This window comes from Pimephales promelas, chromosome 8 (assembly GCF_988280905.1).
Source record: "Pimephales promelas chromosome 8, fPimPro1.hap1.1, whole genome shotgun sequence".
In the NCBI taxonomy this organism is placed as follows: Eukaryota; Metazoa; Chordata; class Actinopteri; order Cypriniformes; family Leuciscidae; genus Pimephales; species Pimephales promelas.
Genome location: NC_142776.1, coordinates 37,978,517 through 37,994,434, shown reverse-complemented (window position 1 = coordinate 37,994,434; position 15,918 = coordinate 37,978,517). Strand labels below are relative to the sequence as shown.

The 15,918-nt window shown below is 36.1% G+C and overlaps 3 protein-coding genes across 7 annotated transcripts; 1 reads left to right on the top strand and 2 right to left on the bottom strand.

Annotated features, from left to right (window-relative positions):
* The first annotated feature begins 389 nt into the window (after positions 1-389).
* Positions 390-4,969, top strand: LOC120493485 (regulator of G protein signaling 9-binding protein). 2 transcript variants are annotated; one of them, XM_039692118.2, is made up of 3 exons: positions 390-1,670; positions 2,643-2,866; positions 2,997-4,969. In XM_039692118.2, the coding sequence occupies exons 2-3, from the start codon at positions 2,665-2,667 to the stop codon at positions 3,506-3,508; spliced, it is 714 nt and encodes a 237-aa protein (XP_039548052.1). In that variant the 5' UTR covers positions 390-1,670; positions 2,643-2,664; the 3' UTR covers positions 3,509-4,969. The 2 variants fall into 2 exon arrangements, with proteins under 2 accessions (XP_039548052.1, XP_039548051.1); XM_039692117.2 differs by having other exon boundaries at positions 390-2,866.
* A 9-nt stretch (positions 4,970-4,978) lies between these two features.
* ube2c (ubiquitin-conjugating enzyme E2C) lies at positions 4,979-8,811 on the bottom strand. 2 transcript variants are annotated; one of them, XM_089134516.1, is made up of 6 exons: positions 8,791-8,811; positions 8,120-8,222; positions 7,101-7,128; positions 6,372-6,458; positions 6,076-6,280; positions 4,979-5,327 (listed from the first exon to the last, which is right to left on the bottom strand). In XM_089134516.1, exons 2-6 carry the CDS (start codon positions 8,212-8,214, stop codon positions 5,233-5,235), a joined length of 510 nt encoding a protein of 169 aa, XP_088990642.1. In that variant the 5' UTR covers positions 8,215-8,222; positions 8,791-8,811; the 3' UTR covers positions 4,979-5,232. The 2 variants fall into 2 exon arrangements, with proteins under 2 accessions (XP_088990642.1, XP_088990641.1); XM_089134515.1 differs by having other exon boundaries at positions 8,759-8,794.
* Positions 8,812-9,318: 507 nt separating this feature from the next.
* dnttip1 (deoxynucleotidyltransferase terminal interacting protein 1) lies at positions 9,319-15,838 on the bottom strand. 3 transcript variants are annotated; one of them, XM_039693364.2, is made up of 13 exons: positions 15,476-15,838; positions 14,540-14,610; positions 14,361-14,457; positions 14,179-14,277; positions 14,041-14,106; positions 13,543-13,599; positions 12,764-12,825; positions 12,632-12,689; positions 12,480-12,538; positions 11,646-11,706; positions 11,483-11,554; positions 11,334-11,389; positions 9,319-10,181 (listed from the first exon to the last, which is right to left on the bottom strand). In XM_039693364.2, exons 1-13 carry the CDS (start codon positions 15,536-15,538, stop codon positions 10,064-10,066), a joined length of 939 nt encoding a protein of 312 aa, XP_039549298.2. In that variant the 5' UTR covers positions 15,539-15,838; the 3' UTR covers positions 9,319-10,063. The 3 variants fall into 3 exon arrangements, with proteins under 3 accessions (XP_039549298.2, XP_039549296.2, XP_039549297.2); XM_039693362.2 differs by having other exon boundaries at positions 15,464-15,837; XM_039693363.2 differs by having other exon boundaries at positions 12,632-12,677; positions 15,464-15,836.
* Positions 15,839-15,918: the final 80 nt, after the last annotated feature.

The following is a 15,918-nucleotide window of genomic DNA, read 5'->3' as shown; positions in this document are numbered from 1 at the left end:
TTACAGATAAAACTTATCGAGTGCACTTACCATACTTGAAGACTGCTAGATTATAGTTCTGGAAATACAAGAAAAGGATATATTACTTTTGCAACTGACCTCCTAAAATATTATAATAACTCCTTAACTGTCACGTCCCACAGGTGGGACGCTTGCCATTATATTTTAAAACAAAAGACCTTAAGTAATATTGACAAACTATAGCTTACAATCTCTCGTTTCCATATTTGGTGACTGATTTTCAAAATAAATTACACAGGAGCTGTAATTTACCAATTTGCATAAAGCGTGTGCAGACCTTTATTTTGAAATAGCAATGAACATGAAAAATCAGGAAAAAAAGGTAGAAACCTCAGTTTGTTTTCATGCCAAGAGTTGCATCCATTCAATTATTTTAGAAAAAAAAGGTCTGAAAATGTTTTAAATATTACGAAAAAAATTATAAATTCACCATTTGTGATGTGAATTCAACCACTAAGAAACGCATACAAAAAACACGCATGCGCGTTATATCTTATTGCCACATCAAAATCTGCCAAACCTCCCATACTACGTCTGAATAGGATGTCTACTTCTTAAATTGTATGAAAATAATTGTTCATATCACTCAAAACACATATGGAAATGGCGGCGCCCTTATATGGGCAGTAATGGAGTCTGGTTGTGCCCTAGTGGAAGCGTTCGGTACTGCGCACAAACAAAATCTCACAGAAAGCTATTTTTTTTGAGATATCAACCTAAAATTTTAACCTCAACTCGTTCAGATTTTTGGCTTTGATTTTTCTGCAGTTTTAGAGTAGCCCAGGTTTTGAAAATATATATTTTGTATAAAATATGAATAATTTTTTTTACATTTAACTGAAACTTCACTTTATTAATGTATTTCACTTAGACAAAAATATGCCAAATGTCGTTTTTAAAACGAGACCAACCTTACGTCTAAATTCCAAAGCATTCTAGAAATACAACCATTTAAGTTCAAAATGTGCATTTCCAGGTCTATTCAAAAAAAGGGGGGTGACAGTAAAGAGGTTAATAAACCATGCGTTATATACGAGGAATACCCTCCTACATCACAATTTTGAGTGTGAAGCAGGTTATAATTATGAGTGCCTATTACAGCTTTGCTGTTTCGCTAACTGAATGAACTAATTTTCTTGTGTTGCTCAGGAGAGTTAACCCATGGGAGCGTACGTGTTGCATCAAGCTTTCAAACAAGCCCAAGAAATCGCAAGAGAGTCAATAAAGGATCCCCGTCTGTTCCTCCACAAAACCATACTCTCTCCCTGTGGACAATTAACTTCACAGAAACCACTGTGCACAGCACACACATTATCACAAACACATATATATAAAGACAACCGCACATGGAAAGTCATTATATGCATGGATCTCTTGATCACAAATCTTGTCCTCCCAATGTTGAATGTTTTGTTATTCTGAAAAAGAAGGAAATCTGACATAATCGACAGCACAAGGTATTCTGGGAGCATGGACTGCAAGGTTTGGGCCTAATTTTAACAAGTGTCCCTGAAGACCAGCCTCTATAAAAGCTTTGGAAAAAGAGAGGAGCATACGAATACAAGGAGGTTGGCAGAAGAGTCTCAAACGGATGTAAATCACACTGAGGGCTATGAAATCCCACGGATATCTTTGAGGCTCAGCTAACTGTAAGTGGCTGTTTTATTTAGTAAAATGTACAAATGCAAACATGTGTAATCTGAACTTATATCAAAATGATATTAGAAATAAGGTAAAATAAGAAGTTTTTAAATGTACTTTAAAACGAAGCACAAGTTTGCAATGAAAAATAAATCATGTATGGGTATAAAAAGATTGAGATTAGGAAAAAAATATATATATATATAAAGTATCATTAAAATTATTTTGGTTAAGAATTGGCCAGACCCATTTTGAAATTGCAAGACCAACAATAACTTAAATATTAAAAGTTTCAGGGGACTATGAAATCCCACGGATATCTTTGAGGCTCAGTTAACTGTAAGTGGCTGTTTTATTTAGTAAAATGTACAAATGCAAACATGTGTAATCTGAACTTATATCAAAATGATATTAGAAATAAGGTAAAATAAGAAGTTTTTAAATGTACTTTAAAACGAAGCCCAAGTTTGCAATGAAATCTAAATCATGTATGGGTGTAAAAAGATTGAGATTAGGAAAAAAAAAATTAAAAAAAATATATAAAGTAAGTATCATTAAAATTATTTTGGTTAAGAATTGGCCAGACCCATTCTGAAATTGCAAGACCAACAATAACTTAAATATTAAAACAGTTTCAGGGGACTATGAAATCCCACGGATATCTTTGAGGCTCAGTTAACTGTAAGTGGCTGTTTTATTTAGTAAAATGTACAAATGCAAACATGTGTAATCTGAACTTATATCAAAATGATATTAGAAATAAGGTAAAATAAGAAGTTTTTAAATGTACTTTAAAACGAAGCACAAGTTTGCAATGAAATCTAAATCATGTATGGGTGTAAAAAGATTGAGATTAGGAAAAAAAAATTTAAAAAAAATATATAAAGTAAGTATCATTAAAATTATTTTGGTTAAGAATTGGCCAGACCCATTCTGAAATTGCAAGACCAACAATAACTTAAATATTCTGCCAAGTTTAGGTTGCTCACAACACAAGTGGTAATGAATCGCTGGCGGCAGTCAGTGGTGGAGATCCAAACCAGAAAGAGGCAGGTGAACGAAAGCGAGCGGGCACATGCCGCCCTGAGTAAAGTGACAGCCTGCTACCAGCAAATGGCAACCTCATTGGGGAGCAACATTGACGGGAGCTTCCTTAGAGAGGAGCTGGAGGAAACCAGGATAGTAGCTCGTAAAATATGCTCAGGTAAAGACAAGCAGTACAAGTACTTAAAAAGTACTTGCAAGTACATGCATTTTTCTGCACATCAGCTGGCCATATTCAATTACGCCACATTCAAACTATCAAGAGTTGACTTGTTCGACTCGTGTTTCAGGGCTTCACCGGAGGCTGCTAGCTCTGCTGACAGAAATGGAGGAAGGACAAGAGGACAAAGAACAGGTTGAACGACTTTGGGCGATCTTCTTGTCCAGTTTGGAAAACTTCCAGCAGGACCTAAAGAAGGTCAGAGCCTTGCAAGAGATGTTCCCCCTCACCCAGCGCAAAGATCGACAAGCCCTCGTCAACACGGGTTACGTAGGTGGAACTTCAGAAGTCGCAGCTCGAGCGGCGATGGTGCAGACGCCATGGTTATCGATAGAGGAGACGGAAAGACCAGACCTGAAGACCCACATAAAGGAGATTGAGGTTCAGCTTGAAGAAATGTTCCAGAGAGTTAACGTGCCGCTGTGGTCTATCGAACCCACAGAAGAAGCTGATGGTGGGCAAGAGGAGGATGAAAGTTTGGAGGACATGATGGAAGTGGAGGTGGTGTCTCAAAATAATATATCGGGCTGTTGCCAGCACCACAACTGCAAAGTAGGCTGTCTACTATGTCTACTCAGCTAAGTTTAGCTTTTTGAAATTGAGACGTGAATTCTGCAATTACAGATTAAATTGTTGACCGTGATACTTTGTAAACCCTTTAAAGGGATAGTTCACTTTTACCTCAAGGGCATCCGAGATGTAGGTGTCTTTGTTTCAATTTTGATATATTTTTAGGTCAAACCGTTCTTGTCTGTCAGTCATATAATGGAGGTCTATGGTCACCACCTCAAAAGTCCAAATTAAACACGATTTAATGACTCGTAAATGTAAGTACACATTGATGGCCTAAGAAACTAAACGAGAGGTTTGTGTGAGAAAACTAACAGTATATTGTTTTACCTCTTGTAATCACAGCCACGTCCAAGTGATCGGCGCTTCGGTCTGCGCAAGTGATCTCTCACGCGTTGTAAACACAAAATTCAAAGTTGTGTTTTGATATATCAAAATGGTCTTCCATTGCGATTTCCAGTATATCTAAATGTTTAGATCTTCACAGTGAAGGGTAACGCATCCAAAATCTCTGTGTAAACATTGACTTGCACCCACGCCCTCAGATCACTTGGACGTGGCTGTGATTACAAGAGGTAAAACGATATAAATACTGTTCGTTTTCTCACACAAACCGCTCGTTTCGTGTCTTAGGCCATCAATGTGTACTTACATTTGCGAGTCATTAAATCATGTTTAATTTGGACTTCTCTGTGCTGCTCTTTGAGGTGGTGACCATAGACCTCCATTATATGACCGACAGACAAGAACGCTTTGACCTAAAAATTTGAAAATTTAAACTACTGCGGAAACAAAGACACCTACATCTTGGATGCCCTTGAGGTAAGCTAAAACATACCAAAAATTAATTTCAAAGTGAACTATCCCTTTCTTTTGATCATCTTTCAGACTATAATTATTTTTTGTGGCTGGTTGCATAAGATGCTTAGATTAGCTTTACAAGTCAGTCATCTATTATTTTCTCTTTAAGACTGGGCATAACTTTACATCAGTTAAATAAAGTTGCTTGGTCTCATTTGAATCTTAAAAGTAAGACTGATTACCCATCGACTAACAACTAGTTGGTCAATCTACTTTTTAAATGACTAGTTCACTTAATTTAAATTCTGTCATCATTTACTCACCCTCAAGTGGTTTTAAAGCGGTATGAATTTCTTTCTTCTGTTGAACACAAAAGGAAGATATTTTGAAGAATGTCAGCAACCAGAGAGTTGATGGATCCCATTGACTTCCATACTAGTAGAGAAAATACCATGAAAGTCAATGGGGTCCAACTGTCTGGTTACCGACAGTCATCAAAATATCGTCCTCTTGGGTTCAGCAGAATAATAATAATAAAAAAAAAAAAATCATACTAGTTTGAAACAACTTAGGGTGAGTAAATGACAATTTATATTTTTAAGTGAATACTCCTTTAAGACCATCTGGTGGCAATGTTATTTAATACTGTAAAAATAAAACAAAAGGAAACATTATGGTCTTATTTCCAACCTTTTTTTAATTCTAATAAGTAGGCACATTTCATTCAGCATTTTATTAAGGCAAATTTAATACAACACAGAAATAATATACACAAAGACATTACAGAACATTGACATTATGTATATGAAGAGGTAAAACAAGAGGCAGACATTTGTTCAATTCTTGTAGGTTGCGTGCAAATGGGCTTTGAAGGCTGCAACAAGTGATTCGAAACATGTCAGTTTATGGCATAATTGTGTAAAAACACTAAAGTTTCAAACAACGGCTTCATTTTGGCATGTTCTCTTACCTTCCTGGTCATCCCATAGTTCAGCAGCTGCAGTGTTCATCGGACTATCATTGTTGGGTTCTAAAAAACAGAATTCACATGTACAGCGGTAAATTACTTTAAAGACCAAATCAGAAAACAGATATGCTACTTTATATACTAACAGAAAGTAGTTCACATAAAATTAATTAAGACTTGAATTAAAGGATTCTACTAGAACCAGACCGATATATCGGCAGGCCGACCATGTCATGTTGGAGTTGTACAAGTTTGTCCACCAGAGGGCACTCTATAACACCCCTGGCCTGTTGGCAACACTCGTTTATAACGCGCAACACATTCTAGCTAACCACAAAGCTAGCTAATGCCACCATCATCAGTGGAATTTAATGAGCGTTGTTAATTAATTAATGAGCTTTGATTCCACCTCTGTTCTGTCGCGACAATAAAAGAAACAAGTTTCTTTTTAAAATGCATTATCATATTATTTTAATTAAAACCCATACATAACTACAAATAACTAATGTTAGGGAAATCTGTTAATGTTTTGTTGTGCGTTCCTGAAAAAGATAAAATAAAAAATATCGGCCGATATATCGGAATATTGGATTTTAAAACCAACAAATATTTGTATCGGCCTTCAGAATCCTTTATCGGTCGGGCTCTAGATTCTACATATAAGGGGATAAATAGGCATTGGCAAAGTAAATGAAATCATACTGTAATCGTTTAATTTCAATTAAACACCCTGAAGATCACAATCAATTCAAATTCCAACTCATGTGAAAGCGAGGCAAATCTTGGTTTCTCACGTGAAAGCAGAACCTACCGCCTAGTAGACTCTGGATGGACAGCAGTATGGAGCGAACGTCATAAAGTGCGGACCACTTGTCCTTCAAAATGTCTAGGCAGATGAAACCGTTCTCATCAACATTCGGGTGGAAGCAAGCAGTGACGAATTTCACCCGAGGGGCGTTGTAGGGGTAGCCGCTAGGAAACTCCAGTGAAAGTTTGTACCTCAAACCTTCATAAACCTAAACAGGGAGGAAACAGATATATGCAGGACTCTCATAAAAACAAGATTCGTATATTGTATGCAAGAATCCTGACAACTCCGAGTCCCACCGTTCCTTGAGCTCCATCTATTGTGCCGATCCATTTGAAGAGATTGTCAGACTCTGGAAACGCTGAAATACCCTTGTCTCCTGACATCTGCATTGACAAAGCATTGCGTTAAACAACAGTTAAAGGCATTGAAAATTCTGTCATTTACTCACCCACATGTTGTTCCAAACCTGTATGAATATTTTTCTTCTACGCAACACAAATGAAGATATTTGGTAGAATGTCAGTAACCAAACAGTTGATGGATCCCATTGACTTGCATATCATGGAAAATAGGGATGCACGATATATCGGCCAGAATATCGGTATCGGCCGATATATTAAAGCCGATAAATCGTCATATTGGCTATACAATACTATAACATGGACATGGATTTAGTTGTGAGACTTTTGTTTTTGTAATCAGGCTCTCAAAATTAGAAAAAAATTTGGATTAAAGTTCATCGGCTGATATATCGGGTATCTGCTTTCAAATATAAAGAATTATCGGTATCGGCCAAAATTTCATATCGGTGCATCCCTAATGGAAAAACTTATATTGAAATCAATGGGATGCATCAACTGTTTAGTTTCTGACATTCATCAAAAGAACTCGTGTTCAGTAGAAGAAACAAATTCATACAAGTTTGGAACAGGTTGAGGGTGAGTAAATGACAGAATTAAAATTTTTGGGTGACCTATCCCTTAAAAGAGACTACACAGAATACCTGCGTTACATAAAGGCCTTACCATTAGCGTCATCAGCTCTTGCTGAAGCCTAGAGGGAAAGGGGTGACATTGAACATTAATGTGAATAAGAAAAATAAGTGCTTAAATATTTTCTTTGTACAGTGGCTTTCTTTACATGCACACCTTTTTGATTCAATTACACCATTGCACATGCACAGTCCTTTCAGTTTCTTTTTCAATTCAATCAAGTGTTTACATGTTCTCTGGATCGGATTAGAAAGGAATAAACCACCCCTTTCAATACGATCATCAATTCCATTTGGTTAGATTAAGGCGTTTACATTTTCAGTCCGATTGAACCGTCAATCCGATTACTAATGGATTTTTTTGATTGCAGTGTCATTTTCAGATGCCAAGATAAATGTAAGTGTTAAATGTGGAATTAACAGTAGTGAAACAGCACCCCCTAGGCATAAAAGCCCTAATAGATTCTAATGAAATATGAATTACAAAAAAAAAAGGACCCTATGAGGAAAATAAATACAAATAAATTACAGCTCTGGATAGGACCAATATGATTACCAATAACATAAACATTCACAATGCATTTAAACTTTAAGGATTCTGAAACTCCCAATATACAGTTTGATGCTTTGAATTCTTAAGCAACCATTTCTGACAGAAAGGGGAATAAATAAACAATTTTTGTCAGACTCAGAAACACAATTTACTCTAACTTGTTTATTAAACTCGCAATGACACTCATAACAGCAGTAACGTTACACTTGCTCACGTGGTATTGTTTAATTCCAGTAACGTACTATAAACACAATTTCAAGACAAATTCGGTTCTGATAAAGACGACAATGTTTCCCGAACCAAATAAGCATAAAACAAGGTTATGGGAATCCAGTTGTAACAGGATATCTTATTGATCTCATTAGAATTGATTCCAAGTTATGAAAATATTTCCGATATAATCCTACGTGCATTTCTTTCAGAGAATGGCCCATGATTTGTGTCACACATAACGTTACGAGGTTTCACTAAATTTAAAAGTAATATCTTTACAATCAAACCTTTTAGAGACGGATCCTTTCGACACACTTGTACTCGTCTCGCTGCCCTTCAGAGATGCTGTTGAGGCGGCGGGGTCCATGTTCTGAGAGGCCATCGTCGGATCTGAGGAAAATAGATTTATAAATGCGCACATCGATCACAGAAAACACGTTTACCTGTAACGTTACACATTGGGATAGCGAGCTTCGTCAACCAGGCTAAACTAACTAACTAATACAGTCGATGGAAATCGAAGCTGAATCGAATTCATCTTTTAAACTGACAAACAAGACAGAAATGCTTCGAATTCGTGCTCAAAGACTAACTTAACGTTAAACGGGTTCTCATTTGGATGTGAGGTAAGTTACTAATAATATAACTAGCAGATACATAACCCTAAACGAACCTACGTGACTTAATTTTAATAAAATACAAGCATTTATAAAACTATCGAAACAACGAATGCAGATCATGAGTTATCTAAAGCTGAAATATGAACAACAAAAACCCACTCGTCAGTTAACAGATCGAGTTGGCGAACGCGCTAATACAATCATAAACAAACCAATTTATACAGCAATCTATTCAAATGTGCCGAATCAAACTTTAAATATAACTTCATAGCAGTAGGCTATTATTTGACATGATATGTATATTACCGGCTGTGTTCAGTAGAGTCGACAACACTTACCGATGCTTGAACGAATTTTTAAATCACATCATCCCGCCCCCTGTTTAAACTTAGGTTACCAAACGGAACTCTCCGCCTAATCACCGTTTCAGCCAATCAGAAGCAAAGATGACGCACAAAGCGATCCCATAGCAACCAATGAGCATTCAAGATAGGTACAAAACACTTTGATCTTACTGGTTGATACAGCTAGGTGGGCGCGTCTATAACCGTTGACTAGTGTGAAGGTGCGTTCCATTCGACCGTAGTGGACTGCGAAGTGGACTTAACAGGGTATTTCGCCATCTTAAGTGAGATTCCAATTCGAAGGGAACGAACATGTTCAGTTCGAAGGGCACTAAAAACGGCATAGGGAATAAGGGAACATCGATACATCACTTCACAGGAAGTCAGTGAAGTCCACTTCAACTGATATACAGGAAGTAGGGAGCAGTGAACACTGCGTAGGGACTCTGTCGAATGGACGCACCTTGAGTCATTCTTAAAAATCTAAAACAAACTTTGATGAGAATTAATTTGAAAACACCATTTAGCACAAACCATTTATTGGTAATTTAATTTACATACAATAATAAACCGTACATTTTCAGTTATATAATAGACATGTGTGTAACAGGTATGAAATTCATTTAGAAAATAATTTAAATACTCCCCCCCCCACTTTTAATAAGACAGAAAATTGGGTAAAGGTAAAGTTTTTCATTTCTTCTTTTTTAAATGCAATAATACAAAAGATGCTTGGGTAAAAATATCACAGCTCCATTGTGTAATGATGCTGCAAGAGGAAGTAACTAGCTTCTTTGTTTTTGTTCTTTAGAATAAAGCTGTGCATTTAAAAAGCAAGAAATAAGGGGGGGAATTAATGACCAAGTAACCTCCCTTTTAAAGCAGATATGACAAACAATGATAAATTCATAAAATCTATTTGTTTAAAAAATACGATAAATGTGCAGGAAAAAACACACACTAAACAAACATACAAAATGTCTATTAACCACAGAATTTAAAAAATCATTAAGGCTCTATATCTGTGCCTCAGTAGATATTTAATTCTTTAAATACAAATTCATGAAAAAACAAAAAAGCAAATCTGTACCATTAAATAAAATGTGGAAATCTGATTTGCCAAATAAACCTCCGACACAACAATTCCTGGGTAATGCGTGTGCCTACAGTGTACATCGCCAAGCAAACAACAAAAAGTTACAGTTATGCTAAATTGATAACACTGAGGAGTGTCCGTGGTCTATCGACTTGCCTGGCGAGTTTGGCATTACATGACAAGATCATTTTCTGTTTTCTGTGCTTCCATTGCCTTCTGCATCTTCTCCACCATCCAAATGGGCACTGTAAATGGTTTCAATTCATCCAGCTTCAGGTCAGGACAGTCCCTGAATTCAGAGAAAATATAATGATGTACAGTATGTTCCCACTAACATATGGCTTGTTTCCTCCACCGAATAAAAAAAAAAGGTAATTGCGACACACAATTAGTCACAATTCTGTTATAAAAAGTCAGAATATAAACTCGCAATTTTGACCTTTTTTTTCCCTCAGGACTGCACGATAAACTCACAATTGCGAGTTATAAAGTCAGAATTATGAGATGTAAACTCGCAATTTCGACTTTTTCCTCAGAATTGCACGATAAACTCACAATTGCGAGTTATAAAGTCAGAATTATGAGATGTAAACTCGCAATTTCGACTTTTTCCTCAAAATTGCACGATAAACTCACAATCGCGAGTTATAAAGTCAGAATTACGAGATATAAACTTGTAATTTTGGCTTTTTCCTCAGAATTGAACGATAAACTCACAATCGCGAGTTATAAAGTCAGAATTACGAGATATAAACTCGCAATTTTGACTTTTTCCTCAGAATTGCACGATAAACTCACAATTGCGAGTTATAAAGTCAGAATTACGAGATATAAACTTGTAATTTTGACTTTTCCTCAGAATTGAACGATAAACTCACAATCGCGAGTTATAAAGTCAGAATTATGAGATATAACCTCGCAATTTCGACTTTTTCCTCAGAATTGCATGATAAACTCACAATCGTGAGTTATAAAGTGAGATATAAACTCACAATTTTGACTTTTTCCTCAAAATTACACGATAAACTCACAATTGCGAGATAGTCAGAATTACGAGATATAAACTTGCAATTTTGACTTTTCCTCAAAATTGCGAGATATAAAGTCAGAATTATGAGATATAAACTCGCAATTTTGACTTTTCCTCAAATTTGAACGATAAACTCACATTTGCGAGTTATAAAGTCAGAATTACGAGATATAAACTCGCAACTACAAGAAATAAAGTCAGAATAGTGAGAGAGAAAAAAATAACTCGCAATGTCACAATTCTGACTTTTTTTCCTCACAGTTTAATTGAAATTTATCTCACAGTTCTGAGAATTAAAAAGTCGTTTAAAAACCAATTATCGTTTAATTCGCTTTATTCCGTGGCAGATACAAGCTTTTATACTAACATTTATGTAGAAGTTTGATTTAGTAAGAAAATGGGTTTATTTACTTGTAGTCATCACTTCGGGCAAGATCAAGAATATCCTCTTCTATAAGCAGATACGCCTGAGAAGAGTAACAGTTAAAATAGGATGATGAAGAATTGTAATTTACTGCTTTTTTTAGAAAAAGAAAACTAAACAAACACAATTTTCTCACCATCTTTCCACCTGTGGCTCTCATGTGCTGTCTTTCTGAAAGCCAATGTTTGTCCTGAGCATCAGCGGCATACTGAGACACAGAAGATATTACGGCTCCTTCCACATGAACACAGAAACGGCTTTAGCAACGCTCAGAAAAAAGTACAAATAAAATAAAATACCTTGAAGAGCTCTGCGTGTTTGATGTAGATTCTTCCTCTTGTACCGCCCATTCCCAAAGCCCTGAAATTATTTCGATTTGTTAAACGAATACATCCAAATCACATGTTTAATGTTAAAGGGTTAGTTAGTTCACCCAAAAATGATGTCATTAATGACCCTCATATCGTCCCAAGCCCGTCAGACCTTGGTTGAAGTAGACTCACTGCTTAAATCTTTTAGTTTGTCTAGCAATAAAAAAATGCAATAGATTCCTGAAAATATATGTCCAATTATTTTGTATTGGATCTGATAGTCAAGATTAAACAGCTTTATATCATACATTGCTTATTTTATTTGTTTTAATTTATGTTTTATAATTGTGTAATGTAATATAATTATTTTATGGCACTCGATTTGGAATTATTCTGTATAATTTGTCTTTGCTTTACCTATTTTATGTTCTCCTGAATGTATTTGTAAATTTACATGTTTCTTCAAAAAAAAAAAAAAAAGCCCGTCAGACCTCGTTCTGATCCACAACAGAACCGAAACACAATACCAAATGAAACAAAATGTATTTTCGATGCTTCAAAACATTGTAACTAACCCACTGGTGTCACATGACTACTTTGATGATGTCTTTATTTCCTTTCTAGACAAGGACAGTATACCGTACACACATGTTCAATGGAGGGACAGAAAGCTCTCGGACTAAATCTAAAAGATGAACGGAGGGCCTGACGGGCTTGGGACGACACGAGGGAGAGTCATTAATGACATCATTTTCATTTTTGGGTGAACTACCCCTTTAATGTCAGCTATAGTAAAAAAAGACCAAACCTTTGTACACTTACTTATTTGCCCTGGATCCCAGAACGAATGTGCTGTTCTCATTCAGTCTGGATGGGTTCCACTATACAGACATCAACACCGACACATTAATATTACATAATCAGTTCAGTATCAATTATTATGCCATTTTAAAGCAATCACAGATTATATCTACCTTAGGTCCTTCTCTCTTTATTGGCTCGGATACTTTGGGTTTCGCTCTACGGAAAATGCTTTAAAATGTCAAAGGCTTGAATAGTTCATATATGGAGAAATCAGATTAATAAAAGGTTTTCGGGAAACTTACGGAGTGCTGTACTGGGCCGTTCTGTCGTACTGTACAACTGGACCAGGAGGACGACCTTTCCTCTGAACAGAAACAAAGATTATCTAGTTATTATTGTGGGTATTTAGAACAATAGCGAGTGTGTGAGACCTTAGTGTGTTTCCATAATGTCCACCACAGTGACCCTCAGTATTGTGTGTGTGTGTGTGTATACAGACCATTTTGCAAGATGTAAACAACACTGGTCCAGAAACACTTCCTGTTTCAGTTTGTAACTGTTTTCTTTATTTCACATGTAAAGAAAACATCTTAAAGATGTTTGTTTAACTTTCTGATTCAGTTTTAAATGTTCTGTTGGTTGTATTTTATCCCAGCTTTTATGTAGTGTTAAAAAACTGAAACAGGAAGTGTTTCTGGACCAGTGTTGTTTACATCTTGCAAAATGGTCTATATATCTCTATCTCTATATATAGATATGTATATATATACACAAACACACACGTCAAAACACTGTGGTATCAAATGTTCACAGAAATTATAATCTGTTACACTGTTAATTTGTGCAAATAATTTAATTTGCACATTTAAATTTAAGTTGTTATAATACTTTATTATTATTCTTTATTTTTATACAATGTGTTACAAGCTTTGGCAATATTGTAATATGTAGTCAAGCCAATAAAGCAATTTGAATTAAATTGAGAGAGAGAGAGAGAGAGAGAGAGAGAGAGAGAGAGAGAGAGAGAGAGAGAGAGATACTGAGTGTGTGTGTGTGTGTGTGTGTGTTTCTCCCCCTTCACCTTCTTAGGGATAGGGCTGTCTCTCTGACCGGATGTGTCGTCTGGCTGCCGTGAACGCTGTGGAACGAACAAACGACAAAAAACAATAAGAAACCCAGAAAACAACAATGTTTAACTGATATAAAATACATCAGAACTAAAAAAAATATCAGATTTATTTATAGTTTTTCATGCAAACTTTGACATCTGAAATTAAATTTCAGGAGTCTTGTATGAATGAATGTCTTGTTTTGTTTTGGCTTATATATTTAGCTGTATAGTACTACTTTTTTTTGTTTGTTTGTTTGTTTGTTTGTTTTTCTTGTGTATTTGTTTTTGGCTTTTGCTATTTGTTATGTTAAATTCCAGCTGCTGTAAGGTCAGTTTTTTTATTTTTTTGAATCTAGAATCGAGGACCCCCTCGAAAACGAGATGGCTCATCTCAAGGGGCTATTCCTCTTTAATAAAAAAATGTCAATATAAATTCTCAATGAATTGCATAAGTTGGATCACATTCACCTTCACTGCGGCGTCGACACTGGGCTTCTGAGCCGTTTTCTCCGCATCAGGAAAAATCAGCTTTGCCTAAAACAGAACAATTCCCTGTTCAATTTTCCACAAACTTTTAGCCAAACGTGTGTAGAAATGATGTTTTACATGTTCCAGGCAGTTTCTGCAGGCATCTCTGATAAGCTGATCCGGCTGCACGTCTCCACCAACGTTCTCCTTCACATTGCTGGCCGCCTTCTCAAAAAACTGTGCCGTAAACACAAACACGATCAGAGCGATTTAATCACACACACACACATCCAGTCCCAAAACAGGCATGGGTCACTCACCTTCATATATTTTCTGAACACCGCACGGATGTCGTCGTTGAAGCTGGGCTGCAGAACGGTCCGCAGAAGGTCCATGGATATGACGGGATCTGTGTAGCTGCACACAATGACAGTGTTTTGAAAGAGCCACAGATGTCGATAGGCGAAACTAATCTTGAAACACACATTAGCGGACTTACCTAACGGTCATCTGTGAGCGCCGTCCCCTGCGATGCACCTGTCTGTGTTTGATCATGATGTTCCAGGGATTCTGCCATTAAAGTGGATAATATATTATTATTACTGAAGAAACTATACTTTTTATGCAGGATGATCACATACTGTACAGTTTAATGCTCAATTTATAGTTGTAAGTTGCAAGGATGGTTTGACAGACAGTGCAATCCTTTAATACTTAGCATTTTGATTTACAGCTCATATACATTTATATGCATAGGCTGTGAAACGATTAATCACGATTAATCGCATCCAAAATAAAAGTTTGTTTACATAATATATGTGGGTGGGTGCACTGTGTATAATTATTTTGTGTGTGTGTGTGTATGTATGTATATAAAAATACACACACAAGCTCGTATATATTTAAGACATATTTTCATGTATATAGATTTATATATAATTTATATTATATATAAATAATATTTTTTCTTAAATATACATGCATGTGTGTATTTATATATATACAAAATAATGATACACAGTGCACCCACATATATTATGTAAACACAAACTTTTATTTTGGATGCGATTAATCGTTTGAAAGCCCTAATACACACACACACACACACATACATATATATATATGTTTTAGAGGTTGAGTAGTAAGTACACCTGAAGAATGAAACTTATTTGTTCTTAAAAATAAAAATTATAAAAATAAAATAAAATTAAAATAAAATAAAAATAAATAATTAGATAAAACTTTCCAGTAATAAGAATCTGGGTGCTCAACCATCAGAAAATTAATTTTCTTTGTGCAAAATATGTGTTCTCTTTTTCTTATGGGAGGAAACATGACCCGGAAATGTTCTTTACAAGTTTCATGCTCGGTTATGATGAGAGAATGATGATGATGATGAAGATGATGATGGTGTTTGACTCACCGCTGTCTGTACCTGCTGCTCAGTGAAGTCCTGCTGGAGCCATTCCCGGCGTCCCTCGCTCCTGTGGGCCCCCATCACTCACAATCAATGAAGATCGATGGAGAAGCTCCAGGGGTTTCTTGATGTTGATCGATAAGTGTTGCACTTCACTGTCACTGTGACCTGACAGCAACTCACTGCAGTCAGAGAGCTGAAGAGCTAATTCACACCCCTTTAAACTTTACTACAAATATGCATTGAGAATAACCGGTTTAACGGTATGCATTTAGACACACTGAAATAATCAGAAAAGTCACTGTTTGTCAAAGTTCGCGAGCTCGATGATTTGTCAGTCGCTTCCTCAAGCTCAACAATGCAGTGACGTAACCAAGAATGTAATCGACGATCGCACTTTCTGTCATTGATTTCAAAATAAAAGTCTGAGTTCTGCGGTGCGCATGCGTATCCCGATCATG

Excerpts from the sequence above, each read along its gene's own strand:
- LOC120493485 (XM_039692118.2), top strand. The coding sequence starts at position 2,665 with ATGAATCGCTGGCGGCAGTCAGTGGTGGAGATCCAAACCAGAAAGAGG. Across the intron at positions 2,867-2,996 it reads AGCTCGTAAAATATGCTCAG|GGCTTCACCGGAGGCTGCTA; the intron begins GTAAAGACAAGC and ends CTCGTGTTTCAG.
- ube2c (XM_089134516.1), bottom strand. The coding sequence starts at position 8,214 with ATGGCCTCTCAGAACATGGACCCCGCCGCCTCAACAGCATCTCTGAAG. Across the intron at positions 7,129-8,119 it reads AAAGGATCCGTCTCTAAAAG|GCTTCAGCAAGAGCTGATGA; the intron begins GTTTGATTGTAA and ends CTTTCCCTCTAG. Across the intron at positions 5,328-6,075 it reads CATCCAGAGTCTACTAGGCG|AACCCAACAATGATAGTCCG; the intron begins GTAGGTTCTGCT and ends TCTGTTTTTTAG.
- dnttip1 (XM_039693362.2), bottom strand. The coding sequence starts at position 15,538 with ATGGGGGCCCACAGGAGCGAGGGACGCCGGGAATGGCTCCAGCAGGAC. Across the intron at positions 14,458-14,539 it reads CGCTCACAGATGACCGTTAG|CTACACAGATCCCGTCATAT; the intron begins GTAAGTCCGCTA and ends CATTGTGTGCAG. Across the intron at positions 14,278-14,360 it reads TGTTCAGAAAATATATGAAG|TTTTTTGAGAAGGCGGCCAG; the intron begins GTGAGTGACCCA and ends TTTACGGCACAG.